The sequence below is a fragment of the Dermacentor andersoni genome, chromosome 6 (assembly GCF_023375885.2).
Source record: "Dermacentor andersoni chromosome 6, qqDerAnde1_hic_scaffold, whole genome shotgun sequence".
Lineage (NCBI taxonomy): Eukaryota > Metazoa > Arthropoda > Arachnida > Ixodida > Ixodidae > Dermacentor > Dermacentor andersoni.
In genome coordinates this window covers 81945340-81960823 of record NC_092819.1, presented here as the reverse complement: position 1 = coordinate 81960823, position 15484 = coordinate 81945340, and the positions used below count along the sequence as shown (strand labels likewise).

At 45.4% G+C, this 15484-nt stretch overlaps 1 protein-coding gene across 1 annotated transcript in view; it reads left to right on the top strand.

Annotated features, from left to right (window-relative positions):
- The window catches only part of LOC126522463 (glutamate receptor ionotropic, kainate 2-like), a 364802-nt gene that overhangs the window by 246561 nt on the left and 102757 nt on the right, over positions 1 to 15484 (top strand). The window contains exon 9 of the mRNA XM_072288773.1: positions 253 to 369. Coding sequence (XP_072144874.1) covers positions 253 to 369 — 117 coding nt within the window. The remainder of the gene's footprint in view (positions 1 to 252; positions 370 to 15484) is intronic.

Sequence of the window (15484 nt, the reverse complement as noted above, 5' to 3'; positions counted from 1 at the left end):
TGCGAAATGAGGACGCGAGATGAGTTTCTCGGAAAATATTGAAATCAGTGAGGAAGCGTCTGCATAGAAGATATTCAAGAGATGCATAACTACTAACAAACAGAGAAAAATGCTCAAATGGCCCAGGTGGTGGCGGCAAACTAAACTTCACCTTTACTCTGTGTGTATTGTCTCTAGACAGCCTGAAGTATAGAAGAGCAATGTGCTGGTAGTGCGAGGAAGTATCAAGGGGTCCCTTGATAACCTTTGCAGGTCGGCACGTGGACACGTCGCACGGGCATACGCTTCTCGAGGGGTTACGTGCAGCAGAAGCAGGAAGAGATCGTCGACGTCATCCAGAACCGAACCTTCCGCGTCTCCACAATCGTGGTGAGTTAACGAGCGCATTAAAGGTCAACTGCAACGAAATAAACAAGAAGCGCAAAGCTTAGGAGAAGAGCCAAAGAAAGCTCATCGCTTTAAAACAGTCCCATCTTCTGCAACACATTTCGCAGCATAGCGATTACGTGCTTAACCATCAAAGAGTTCTCGGTCGATAGAGTCAAGCCTTGTGTTTGAAGGTATGCTGTTGTCAAAGTGGCTGCCCGCTGCAATAGCGCGTGAACCTGAAGGCGAGTGACCGCAGAAGTCGAAAGGCAGATGCCATCTGCGTACATCGAGAGGTAGATTGTTTTAGGTAAAACTTGAGCTAGTCCAATGAGTGTCGCATTGAAGAATGTGTGACTCAATACTCCTTGAGGCACGCCGCAGTAGCTGTAATATTCAGCTGCGTAGCCATCTTTTGTTTATATATAAAACGACCGGCGAGTTATTTAGTCGGATAACCAGCGAAGCATGCGGTCGCCGATTGCAATAGTCTCCAGGGAATTGAGGACGGGGTCATGTGAAACGTTGTCATAAGCACCTTTCACATCGAGAAAGAGCACAACTGATATGCGCTTACGGCTTTTCTCCTGTTTCACAAACGTTGTCCAGTCACTGACGCTATCAATTGAGGAACAACCCCGAACAAAGCCTGCTGGAAGCGGGGTACATATTGTGGCACGCGATATACCATTCTAGACTTGCAAGGACCATCCTTTCCATCACCTTTCCGTTGCAGCTGGCCAGAGTGAAAGGGCAATATACCACCATGCCCAACGGATGTATTCCCGACTTTAACAAAGGTACCAGGCGACTTCCACTGCCGGGGAACTGTACATCTATGCCATGAGTTGTTGAAACTGTTCAGAAGCGCTCTTCTTGCCTTTTATCCAAGGTGTCCGACGGCAGCATAGGTGACGCCGTCAGGGCCGGGAGAGGATGATCTTTTAGAAACGGCAAAGGCAGCTTCGAGTTCTTGCATGGTAAAGGACACGTCTATTTCTGGTACCGAAGTGGCATGCCGGTTACTTACTTCAACGTTGAATCTCACTGGCTCACCAGTCACTCTCGTACAGACTTCCTCCGCCACATCAAGCTAAGTTTCGCCAAAATGGAGAACTAAAGCTGGCAATGGGTGTCGTTGTTGTGGGGATGAACGAAGGCAACGGACTATCCTCCAGATGTGTGAAGGCGGCTTGCGAGGGTCCCGTGATTCACAGAATGTCTATTATCGCTCACTCTCTAGTTTATTTATGTGACGCTAAACTTTCTTCTGAATGCGTCGTGCGTCTCTGACATCATTTTATGATCTAGTGCGTCTTTATCGTCGCTGTGCGCGCCTTCGAATCGCACGAAGCCTCTAAGTTCAGTGTCGAAATCCGTTCGGTTTGGCGACAGTGATAATAAACACTTGGCAGTTTTCGGCGCTTCAGCGATGGTGTCGTCGACTTTGCCGGGGAATTCTCGCCCAACACACTTCTTCCATAAGCGACATAAACGCAGTTCAAACAATGCTCTTCAAGACACCATGAGAGAAAGACCGAGTGAGTCCATTAATCTTTAGGTTGGTGGGAATGTGATCACTCCCGTGAGTCTGGATGCCGTAAAACCATCTAGCATGTGACGTGAAGATCCACAACACTAAGGCCAAGTCGAGGCAGATTCTATACGCAGGACTCCACAGGTACGTCGACCTGCCGTCGTTCATAGTGCAGTGGTCATAGTCAGAGGCACGCGGCACAGCATTCCTTCCCCTGGAGTTAATCTTAGTGCTTCCCCAAAGCAAGTGGTGCGCATTGAAGTCCCCAGTGATGAACCAGGGGCCATCAGCTTCCTTCAATATACATTTCAGTCTTTCACAGTCAAACTTTCTTGATGGGAAGATGTAACAATAAGAGGGGAAGACACTTTGTTCTCTGTACTTTCTAACGCGGAGGCATACGTATGTAGTCACGAGGCTTAACAGTATGCGAAACATAGGTCAAGTCCGTGCGGATGTAAATGAGAACGTTGCTTTATTCTTCGCATGTCGAAGAAACAAAAACATCGTAACCAGATAATCTGTGAGGAGTTGATACGTTCGGTTCGCGAATACCAAGTACAGGAAACCGATTCTTCAAGACAGATTGGCGCAAATCCGGTATGTGCGACTTCAAGCCTCTGGCACTCCATTGAAAAATCGTCGCACTTCTACCTTCTGTGCGTAAAGAACATTTTGGGTGAGCCATGGTGCTTATATGGGGCTTGCAAGCTCTGAATTCAGTGTATCTAGTATTTCCAGTGCGCTTTGATATGTTGGCGTCTGCAGCTTGTTCAGTAGCACGCGAATCGTATTCATTAGTGATCCCATCATCATAACCATTTACCGATCCTGTTCAGTCAATTCACCGAGGAGAGATGCTTGGGGTGGACTACTCCCATCGGTGTGCAGTGATTCTGCTGGTAGTTGCCGTTTTGGCAACGCCGGCCAGGCTCCGGTGCACATATTCTTCTCAGTGCTCGGGTCCTTGTCCTTTTTAGACCTTTCTTATGTGCGTTGCGTTAGTAGCAGTGGCGGAGGTGACAGTGGACGTGGCACACGCGCCGCCGACGCAGCTTTCCTTGAAGAATGTCGGCGACGGGAGCGTCGCTTCCTGATTTTAGTGGCGGCTTCTCGATTAGAGGAATTGTCTCTTGCTATTTATTTTAAGATAGCAATTTCTTTCTTAATTTTCGAGCAGTCCTTTGATGAAGCCTCATGAGATCCGTGGCAGTTTGGAGATTCATGACATTGGCTGCACATTTTTCCGCGACGTCTGGCTCATCGCAGCGAGGATGTTTCGGTCTCACAGATGCTGCTCACGTGATCTACTTTCATACAGTTGCGCCACTGCAGAGGTTTCGGAATGAAAGGCCGGACAGGATGACGAAATTGGCCTACCTTAGTCTGCGACGGGAGACAGTTGCGCTTGAACACAATCTTCACGCAATGTGAGTTGCCCAAGCGCAAGACATCAACAATGACGTCATGATCACTCGTTGCTTGAACCAGAATCGGTAAGTCATTGCGGAGGATGGCCAAGCCTACGTCGTACATGACACCGGTGATGACATCAGAGCCCCGCGGGATGTGACAGCACTCCTGCATGCCATCAAGATCTCTGAGCTTGCGTGTTGCGCTAAGAGCACCCGCATGCAGAACATCAACCGCCAGTATATAATTGCGGGTGCTCACCCAAATACCAGTGATTTCGTTGAGCAGCATGGTCTCCAGCTGAATTGAGATAGATTGCCATTAAGTCACTTCATGCTACCGTTGGGTATCACAGGCATTAACAAGATGGTGTTGGCGTAGCGGCTCCGCATGAGCCCTACAGTTTGTGTACTGGAGTACGAAGGAGTCCTGGTGTTCCTTTTCTTCCCCTTGCGGCTCCGTACACGTTCTTAGTCGTCGTCATCAGAAGAGTCTTCACTCCTGAGCGAGTAGACATGGGTGCCTTCGCTGTCGCTGTAGCTGTCAGTCTGTAGCCCGCTCTGTTTCCTGGAGGCGACCGTCGCTGACGCCACCGGTTCCTGCAGATGCTCTGGACGGTCCACTTCCATCCCCACCGAACTAGGCGCGATGACCGATAGATGCACTGGAGATTTCACAGAGATAGCCAGCGGCAAAAAAAAAAAAAAAAGAAAGGAAAACGCTCCGTCAGGAGACGCTTCGGCGTCGTCCCTCTTCCAAGCAAGAATCCAAGATGGAACCCGACGGATGTTTTGGCTGAAAGAAACCACCGCATTACTTTGAGGTATTTAAGCTTTGAATATTCCTAGAGGATACGCTCTAAGCCTGTTTGGGGATTTGGAATACACTAACTCCGAATGTTACGCTGATGCTTCTGAGCAAGCAACTTCTGGAGTGTCACACATTATACATATTCGCAAGAAATAAGGCTATTTTGTGTTTTTCGTTGGCAGCTTGAAAGAGCTAGAAATGAGATGGCAAAGGCAGGCAAGTTAACCGGATATGAAGGTTCTCGTTTGTTACTCTACATTGTGGAAACGGGTGAAATAAAGACAGAAATATCGGAAAACGAAAGCAACCACGCAAATAGAAAATAAGCAAAGGCGATGTGGAATTTCTTGGAGTATTAGAAGTCCACTCTGACAGAAATGTCGCGAGCAAATGCGTGCACGTGGGCGCTGTAGCACGTGTTCGATGGCTTCCTCGATATCGCTGTCGTCACAAGCCGTGTTGTCATCTATTCGGATTCGAACATTTTTTTTATAAAAGCGATATTGTAAACATGCAAAAGTAGGCAAAGTGCTGCTGTCTGATATTTTAGATTTCAAATATTGGTGGATACCTTCAACATTATAGATTGTTTAGAGCGCAGCTCTTTGGCACTCGTTCCTGCGTTTCGCGTCGCCGTCGTACCTCGCCGTTGTGCCTCGTCGTAACCAGCTCCGTAGCTGGGGCTAGCGAGCTGTTCTAGCTGCGCGCGCTCCTGGTGCCATCTCTCGCGCACGGCGCAAGCCTTGCTCTCTTGGCTCCTCCTCCGGTGCCACTCCTGTGCGGCGGCAATCAGAGCGCTGGCTTGGTGGTGGCTGATATCGAAGATGTGCTGTGGCCTAGCCGAAACGCATAGCCGCCACCATTCGCTACTGCGTGTAAGGGTGGCAAGCGGGAAAGCAGGAAAGGGCGGCAAAAAAATATGCTATGTCATTATGACAATGCCAATCTCTCGTGCAAAATCGTAGAGGGTGAGGACAATATAAAGTTTTATCGAATATTTTATTGATGCCTAAGCATTCTTTGGGGATCTCTTCAGCCCTGTCACGCTAAAAGTGCTATGCCTTGTATCTGCAGAAAAATGCGTAATTTGCAAAGTTACGACATTTATGCGTTATGATAGGGTAAATGTAGATGAATGATGAAAGCTTTTAAGCTATAAAGAGCAATCTAAAGCAAAAACTTCAATGAAAAGGACGCCCATAGAGATATATAGGGCTCCTTAGAACATACATGGGCAAGCTTATTGTACAGGTGCACCAACAGGACTTTGGGGGTGGGTCAACTTGATATTTCGTTGTGGGCCAAATTGAAATTTGCAAGTGAGCCAACTTAAAATTTGGGAGTGGGCCAACTTAAATTTATAGGGTGGGCCAAGTTGAAGTTCGCACATGTGCCAAGTTAAATTTGGGGATGTGCCAACTTGAAATTTAAACGTGCGCGAACTGAAACTTAGGGTCGGCCAAGTTGAAATCTGGGTGTGGGCCAACTGAAACATGTGGATGTGTCAGCCTAAATTATGAGATGGGCCAAATTAAATTTGGGGGTGGCCCAAGTTGACATTTGGACATGTGGCAAATTAAATTTGGAGGTGGGCCAACCAGAAATTTGAATGTGGGCCAACTGAAATTTGGGGGTGGGCCAACTGAAACTTGGGTGGGTCAACATAAATTACGGGGCGGGCCAACTTAAAATTTGTTGGTGGCCCAACCTAAATTTCAGAATTGGACAACCTAAATTTGGGGGTGGGCCAAGAATGCGCTCTTACGTTCTAAATGTGTTCTTCCAGCGCGCTGCAACTTCTACGCAGTAAATGGCTCTTTGTAGCCAGGAATAGAACAGAGCACTGAGTTGGCTTAGTCAGAATGCTAAGCTAACTACCTGACTAATCAATCGGTCTGCTAACCACCAGAGGCGAACAACAATTAAGTACGCCCTGAACACCTTGAGTTTTTCGCGAGTCCACTTTCCTGAACTTGCAAAACGGCAGTAACAAAATATACGAAGATCTGTGCCGGTGCCGGTGGAAGGACGAACGAAACCAGTAAAACGGCAAGCAAGCAGCATTGTAGAGAAGGGAGCAGCTGTAAGTAGACGCGACAAATGGCGTCTGCTGGCGTACCACCTGTGTTAGCGAGTGGCATAAGGGAAGGAGCATGTTACGAACATTTCTAACACCCGCCGCGGAGCGCTTGTGCAATTCTACTGCTGAGCACGATGTCGTGCGTGGGATTCCTTGCTCTCGCGGTCGCATTAGAGATTGGTTCGCATCACGTCAAGCTGCTTCCAGTTGGCGCGATTGCTTGAGCATGAATTTAACTTCCACGAAATGCAATCTCACTTGTTTCACTAACAAGAGGTCACCGCTTGGCGCGAATTACTTCGTGGGCAGTGAACACATAGATGAGGTATACAATTAGAAGCTCATGGATGTTGCTTTTAAAAATAATTTTTTTTTCGAATGGTCATAATGAATGTGTACTGCATTAAGCGTATCTTTGAGTGGTAGCCCCTTGTATCGTATTTTCCCTCCCGACCAGTCTCACCTTAATATTTGTTGCCATTCTTTGATGAAACAAATTATTTTCAGGTTCATATTACTATCCTAAATAACCTGGTTCAATGCTTCAATATGTACTTAATCTTACTCTTTGAGGCATTCACCTTACTTGAGACAAAATTGACTCTTCGGGTATACTGCAGCCTGGGCGAGTTTTTCACCGCTTTACAGCAGTATATAAAATAAACATTTCTCTCTCGCACTGCTTATAGCAACGACCATGACACAGATATTAAATCAAAAGTACAGTTCAAGAAAGCTGGCTCTGATCCGGAAAAGAGACTCAACTTGTGATGAACATTTTTATTTGGTGTGGCCGTGTCTGCACCTAACGCGGTTTCTGCAGACCCCGATATGCTGTAAGGCCCGTGGTTCCCTTTACGAAAAATTGAGTAACACTTCGTTTATCGCCTCTTCAAAGTGAAATTAATGCATATCAGAAACCTTTCTTCATTTTGCCGTCTCCATGAATGTACACTCCCATGATACTGACGTGAAATCTTGTATATATTTTAATAGCTAAATGTAGCTCAAAAACTTTGCTCAAAGACGGAAAAGAAAACAGGCATTGTTAGGAAGATTAATGCATGTTTCCCGCATAGTTTATGACTCGAATTGCGTATGAGAACGACTTTCTTTGTCGGCGGTCAATCGCCCCCCCCCCCCCAAAAAAAAAGAGAAAAACCGTTTGTGTTTCACTCGTACGCCCACATTCAGATTAAATATTGGTATATTTTCGCGACATTTTCTCCGTGCGGTTTCACGTCTGTGATCGCGTAAAATGCCATGTGCGGACTGGTTCCGATGCTTGGGGCTTGTGATCCAGTTATAAGGAACACAGCAATAGAGAGAGAGAGAGAAAATAATGCAGAGAAAGGCAAGGAGGTTAACCAGAGGTAGTTCCGGTTGGCTACCCTTCGCAGGGGGAAGGGTTAAGGGGGATAAGTTTCGTTTGAACCTATGGTCTATGCTAGTACATGGAGGCTCTTTTACCAACCGATAAGCAAGTGTAAAGAGCATTTGGGTAGTTGCCTGGGCAGATGGTAGATTACACCTTAGTTCTCATTTGCAGCATCGTTACTATTATTGTTATGAATACGTTAACTGGCATTTATTTTTTCACAGTTTTGTGCTAATAAACAGTTCATTATCATCAGAATTTTTATTGATGTGGAACAACGCAAAATGGCATAGCCGGGGTACAGTCTACATATATCTCTCCACAGCAATTGATATGTAACAGAACAGTGCGTAGTTGCCTTAGTCAAAATGCTAGGCTAACTACCTCAATAGTCAATCTTTCTGCTAACTACCAGAGGGGAACAGCAATTAAGTACGCCCTGAACACCTTCAGTTTTCCACAAGTCCCATTCCCCAACCTGAACTTGCAAAACGGCCATAATGAAATATGTGAAGAACGTCTGTTAGCAATGACATGGCTTCAAGCAAAATGTACTTGAGTTGTTTCGTTAAATATACATATATAGTACATAGAGTGCGTTTAAGTTAAACTGTGTGAAGCCTTAAAGCTACGATATGTACGCAAGGCGCGTGCATCCTACTTATTATATTTATTTGAAAGTCTGCGCATTTTTGTGAGCAGCCTAACTATGCATCTAATAAAAACACTAATGAGCAATTTCTTGAACTACTGAACAAACTCCAAAGCATTATTGAAGAAATTGCTGAGCGTTTAAAAAATCTGCTTTGTCTTTTTCCATATAAGCTGTTGGCTGTTTGCAGTTTGCAAGTTCACCCACCCCTAAATTTCAAGTAGGCGCACCCTCAAATTTAAGTTGACCCGGCCTCAGATTTCAAGTTGGCTGGCCTCTAAACTTCATGTTAACCCATTCCTAAATTTCAGTCAGCTCACCCCAAATCAGAAGCTGACCCCCCGCCCTCCCCCCAACTTTCAATTTGGCGCACCCCCGAATTTCATTTGTATGAGCGCTTTTATAAGCTTCCCCATGCGTTTTCTACGGAGCCGTATCTATGCATCCGATTGAGTATTCTCGCTGATGAATTTTTTTTTTGCTTCAATTGTTCTTTATCGTTTATGAAGATACCAATAATCTACATTTACGCTATTATAACGACTAAATGTCTTGACTTCTCAAATCACGCATCTGTGTGCAGATACAAGGCATTACGTATTCCTCGTGATGGACAGGTTTTCTCGGGGCACTCGCCAAAACATGCTTACGCTATAAAACGGAAGGAATGTAACACCTCCTCTCTACCCAAATGCCTTGAACGTCAATTTCAAGCATTTTGGAGACACGCATCGCGATGTTGAAGCTACGTGTGTTTAGCATAATCCTTCTGTTCTTGGCCTGTAGTGACGCTTCGCGTCACGACCATTTCTGCCACCGCCTATCCATCGCATTGACTTTGTATATACCGGGCATTTGGCCGATTATTTAAGGAAAACAAAGAAAACATCGCCCGTAGATAAGCAGGCGATTTTCTTGGCAACATTGTATTCATAGTCGCGGCCATGAAACGTATAATTTAAGAGTACTTATATCCGCAAAGCTAATTCTTCATAACATCTTGATAGGGTATATTGCTGGTTCAAAATTAAAGACATGCAGTATCTGAAGTTTAGCCACTTAGCAGAAATTTTATTAGTGGCACCAGCCTCGGAAGCGGCACCAGCCTCCAAAGTATACACCTGCTTTGTATCGAATAATGCATTGGTGTTCCACATATATGCATTATAAATGCTTTTCGTGGAAAAAAGAAAGTAGTACATCATAAATTTTAATACTGTGCCCAATGTTTTAGAAGAAATACCTTAAAACTTCTGCCACTTATCGAACCTGCACTTATTGGGTACATTTTGTGCGCAGGCCGACTTGAATTTTGTATTTACAGCATGTTCTTTTAATCAAAAATAAAAGCTAGCGCACTGCATTAAGTACTTATGTAGGTTAATACTATCATATATTCCTGACGTGTGTTGCCGAATAAAGCGCCTTTATTTATTTATTTATTTTATTTATTTGAAAATACTGCCAGCTGTATTTCGGCAGCCAAAGCAGGAGTGGTACACAGAAAATAAAAAGCGATACTGCACAAGCAAAGAAAATGTCAAAATAAAATTCGAACACAGCAAGCTTACACACAGTGCAACAAAGATCATACTTGTACACTACTGCGCAGAACAATATCTCTGAAACTTATGACACAGGTTGAATAAAAATTCGGTACGAAAGGAATTGCGTGCTTCGCTCACAACTGAAAAATAGCCGATAAGGAAGAGTCGACAGTACGCTTGTTCGTTACCTCTTGTGGGAGTCTGTTCCATTCTCTTATCGTTTATTATCACCAATGCTATGATTGTCATATATAGCCTTTGTCGAAGACCCATGCACACACACACACACACACACACACACACATATATATATATATATATATATATATATATATATATATATATATATATATATATATATGCATGTCATTCACACGCGTTTTAAGCATAAAGAGTAAAGAAACACCCTTGGTGCCAAGCGGAGAGTGCCAACGATGTAAGCAACCTACTGAAAGGGTGTAGTACTGCAATATATTGCCAAAAGAGTGTGAAAGAATGTGAGCAATGGTGTAAAACATTTTACACCAGCATTTTTACACCCTTTTTGTGCAAAAAATTTATTGTGTGCGGCGTCCCTCATGATCGGATCGCAGTTTGGCACCTTAATATCGCTGAACATAATTTTGATTACTGCGACTACCTCACAATCCCTTATGCACTTCCTGACGAGAATGCCCATACAAATGTTTTTCTAACCAGGTCAGCCAAATTGCAAAAGCTCTTTTGTCTGCATCCTTCGCAATTGCCCTCAGCACGAGTCTTCTATATATAGAGGACTATTGTACTCCGGGTTTAGAGTAGCACAAGACCTGTAATGAAGCCTCTCGACCAATAATAGTGAACGCCTGGCGGGATTGACTCACAAACAGCCCAGCATTTTAAATTTCGTCATACATCTAGACACAGTAGATAAATGACAAAATAAGGCACAATAACGGTCCCCTTATATTGGCGCTGGGCCCCGTCTCTCCTCTAATATACAATGCCTACACGTGAATTCACAGCGAAGAGGCGAGAACTGCGACACAATTGTCTATTTGTTGTTGATCATCTATTTGGTATTTGGCAGTCGTTCCTATACGGAGTAGCAGTCGTGTTTGGTGTTAATCAAAACGAAGGCGTGTTTCTGTCAGCCATGAAAAAAAAATAGCTATGTTGTTGATATAGCCGCACTCACCATATCCGCATGGAGAAATTGCACCGTTCACGCAGCGCATTTTCTGGAGAAACTACATTGCGAAAGGTGGTGTTGAAACGTGGGCACATTGCCGGTAAATTGCTAGGGAGAAAAACACATGCCGTAGTTAAGAAAGGAGAAATTCTAATGCTGATGGGAAGTACGCTTCAAAAAGGGGCGGAAACCTAATAGTAATTCGGCTACGCTCCGCGTATTTTGCAAGGGCTAACATAACAACGTAAAGGAGCTACATTCATTATTACAGATGAATGGAGCGACAGTTTCTGCAGTAGAAATGCTCGCCTAAATAAGGCCACGAATTCTCCCATTCTGAATACTAGCGCACGAGTACTAGATGCTTCAGGGTTTATCTCTCTCTCTCTCTCTCTCTCTCGCTCTCTGTGTGTGTGTCTTTTTTCTTGTAAAAAAGACGCCCATGTTAAAAAACGATCCAGAACTCATGAATACATCGTTGCGCTAACAGGAAATAAAGTCTTAGTAAAAATATTAGGGAGCAGTAGCTCGAGCGCTGACCTATCGTTTCCTACTTTTCTTCTTAAGCCTTTATTTCCTGTTAGCGTATAAATGCATTCATCAGATCTCTACCAACTCGTCCAGCAACAAGTTTTACTCAGATACAGAACTATGTTGCATGTCTTGCAATGCAAAATTATGGTGGCACCTAGTTATTTGGTCTCTGAGCTCGGCTTCATTCATCGCCTCTTTCGCAAGGCAGGAATTTTCTTTGGCCAGTCTCATTAGTAATACGTGCCAGCCTCTTGCTCGAGCTCCAGCTAAGATTTCAAATATTTTGTAGACTCTAAGAAAAAAAGGAGTGACCCTTGCTCCATTAAGAGATAAACGGCGATGTCCCTTATCTTCGTCTTTAAATTGACTAAATTTCCTTCCTCGTGCATGGGAGCAACGGTTTCTCCCTCTCCAAAACGAACATGGCCGACTCCAGGCAAGCGAAGCGATGAATGCGACTAGGCCTACGAACTGTGCTAGTTCGCAGCTGGAAAATAACGTACGCGTCATAAGCATAGTGTACGTTACTGATATCTGTAAAAAAAGAAACACTCTCGCTAAGCTTTTGTTGACGCATACACGGAACCATGTGCATGAACGACACAATCTTGTAGCGATGCCTTCTGCTCGACTACCACGCTTATCAACCACCGTTGACGACGAGCTGATCATGTTATTTACGCGGGTGGAGCATGGCTTTAACCATTTTCGAAGCGCGAAAAGGAATGGCCTCGCTAAAACTTCGCGGCGTTGAACTTATGTAAACATAGGGATGGATATCCATGCATGAATCGGTCGCACACACCACACAGGCAATGAATGTTTTTGACTAGCGTCTTTCAAGTATCAACACAGTGGCCAAGGCGATCTAAGCCTTTCACTTCGAAGCCGTAACGGATGGCGTTTCAAGAACCACTGACGTTTACGAAATTTGTTCTGTGGGGATCGCGTCTACGTTTTCTCGCCTAATTTCACGCAGAAATGGCCAACTATCCACTATCCGAAACGTCCGTACGCCGCTGCAGAGCGGATACGTGCGAGCAGGCGTGCGGTGTGCCGGCGGCTCCTGGCGGCTGCCGGCGACCGGACTTGAAGGCGGGCGCATAGAGTAGGGATGAATCTGACATGGACGCTGAAGCCAGCGCTTTCGAGCAAGCCTTCGAAATCATGTTCTGCCTTCCTGTCCACGGAATGAAAGTATTTGGCTACGTCGAGGACGTCGTTCGCTGGTACACGCTGAATAGCTGCGTGTGATTTGTAAGGATATTGGAGGAGAGCGGACGTAAATACTAGCATAGTATCAAAGGAGGCTATGATACAAGTTACTCGCCGTGATGTTAGGATACTACACACGGAAACCAAACTGCGGCTGGCGTGACTGGGCCCGCTCACCATTGACGATATCAGAAGGCTAACTGCTGGTGTCTGTTTAGTTATATCCATCTCCAGGAGAGTCGTGGTAACGAAGATTGTTGCGATTCAGTCTACTAGGCTGCAACTACTATAACCATAGCGTAAGTACAACGGCTGAAGCGTAACCGTCGCGACAAGCGACCGGGAAAGATAGGCCCGACTTTGGAGTATGCCGTCTCTCTCTCCGAGCGACTCTACTGCAAAGCTGTGTCTGCGCAGTGCTAGCCGTGCTTTTTGCAAGGGAGAGGGTGGTTTCGCTTCGTACTGACGTTCGAGTTCGACAGTCCCCTGCAGATTTCCAGAATCCCGGCACTCCAAACAGTGCAAAACGCCGCCGTACCCATGTGTGTCCCATTGGCTTGGTCGCCCGTTCACCTCTCGGCATACCCGTTTGCCCCGTACCCTTGTGCCTTTCATTGGGCTTTTCGCACTTTGTAGTTTCAATTGTCCCTCTACATGCTACCTTCGAGAGTGTCTCCTTTTCTTCACAGACGCCGACAGCCCTATATGCAAAACTGCAACGCGGAAGTCAGCCATTTCTAAAAGCTTTTTTTTTCAAATTTATTTTCTGGATACCTTTTGTTCGTGAGTTTGCTTGTACCCCGGCTTTTAGGAAATCTATTGTTGATCGTTGCTTCCTGTCTCTGTAGTGTAGTGCGCGCTACACGAGGCATCACGGAGGAGCCGCCGGTGGCGGGCGGAGACGCATACAAACCGGCACGCAAGTGAAGGTGGATATGCAGCTGTATATCTGGTTGCATGGTGCGCTCGAGCACCTCCTTGCTATGGCGGCAGGGTTTGTGTTCCAGCTCTGGATTTGATGGCGACGCTTGCGGCGGTGATCGCTTGCACCACCCAGCTACGTGCCGACGGCGCCAGCAAACGTATTTTGCTTTCGCTTCGAAGCCGTCGTGGATGGCGTTTCAAAACGGTCACAAATGCATACATTTTAGATAGCTTAACCTTCTCCTCATCCTAGTCTCACGCATCAAAACGAGAAAGGCTGGCTGATATCTGCGGTGTCTAGGCCGAGATGCCCGAGTACGGGCTTGTCTCGCTGTAGGCCAATACCCGGGCGCTGCTTTGAGTTGAACTATTCTCGTATTGCAGCTCCCTGTTCGAGCTAGAGGTTTGACACTGATGGTCGCTTGCCATGAAAGGTTTAGACTTTGGGTTATGCGACTTACCATTACTTTCCGTCGGAAAGAAGTTATTGTAGCCGATGTTCTGGTAACTGCAACGGCGACGCAAGATACGCACGCAAGGGAGAAACGTTCCTTTTCATTGCTACAAGAGAGCGCGACAGGTGAAGTGCGTGTGAAGGAGGAACTCAGCGGCCTGGGAAGGAGGAAAACGGCGAGTTGCTCCTTTCTAGCTCCGCCCTTTTTTTTAAGAGTGTAAGAGTGTTTGGTAAGTGGACTTTGGCTTGCGTAGCGACATATAGGCGAGCGCGCTGTTTCTTCCTTCGTACAAAATCTGAGCGTACGCAGGCTGTCTGAAACGAAGCAAAAAAAGAAACATTTTCTGCTATGAATACAGAGCTCAATTTCTACTTTATCCCGCGCAGCAATAACGCATAAAAAATTCATGGTAACTAGTCATTCGCCTACGAACGCCAATGGCAGGGCTGCAACAGCTGAATTAGGATTTGGAGCAATTGTTGGAGCAGGAAAATCTTGGTTTTGGAGCAGGAAAATTCAAGTTTGGAACAGGTTGCGGAAGAAAGTAACCATCTTGGAGCGCCAAATACTAAATTTGGAGCTGCCTAAAGTGGAAGAAAGCTTACTTTTGGGAACAGAAACCAAAAGGTGTGGACATTTACAGCAGTTATTTAGAGCCAACTGCAGCAATGTAACATAGCTACAAGTCATAAAACCATTGAGTTCGATATTTTTTTTCATGCTCTGCGCATAAAACTAACTTGGTGTAATCTTGGTGCATACCTCTGTCCCTTGAATTCTACAAAAACCCACAAGAAAGATTTTAATTTGTTCCAACCTGCTGAGCAAGTTGATCAAATTGCTTAGAATATTCATAGGACCAAGCAAATGAACACAGACCAAAGAAAAGGTTGGTAGAAAAAATGCAAACAAATATATTCGTACTTTAAGGTGACTTACACATGAGTAGCATTTCACTGGACTAGACTAGACGACTAGACTCTTGCACATGAGTAGCAGCTGACTAGGCCATGGATAGATATCTTAAAAACCAAGCTGCTCTTGCACATGACTACAGGCTAACTAACAGCTTATCCATGCTTAGACATCAATGCTTTGTCTTTTTGATTATTTGCTTTTCGAGTTCCCTGAGCCTGCTCAAGGTTTGCATTTCCTCTAGTTAGAAGCACTCGGCCACTTTCTACCTTGTTCATGTCTTTTTGCTTGATGACGGTGTTGATCATCTCAGCACTAGTCAGCACGGCTTTGCTGTCCGCCACTTGGTCATCTAATGTTCTATTTTGCGCTTCGAGACTGGGCTGCTCGAAGGCAGCATCTTCTTTAGCTTTCGGCTGATGCGAGCTTTCTTCAGCACTCATCCTCTGTGCATACATTGCTCGTGGCTACTCAAAAGTCCTCAAAA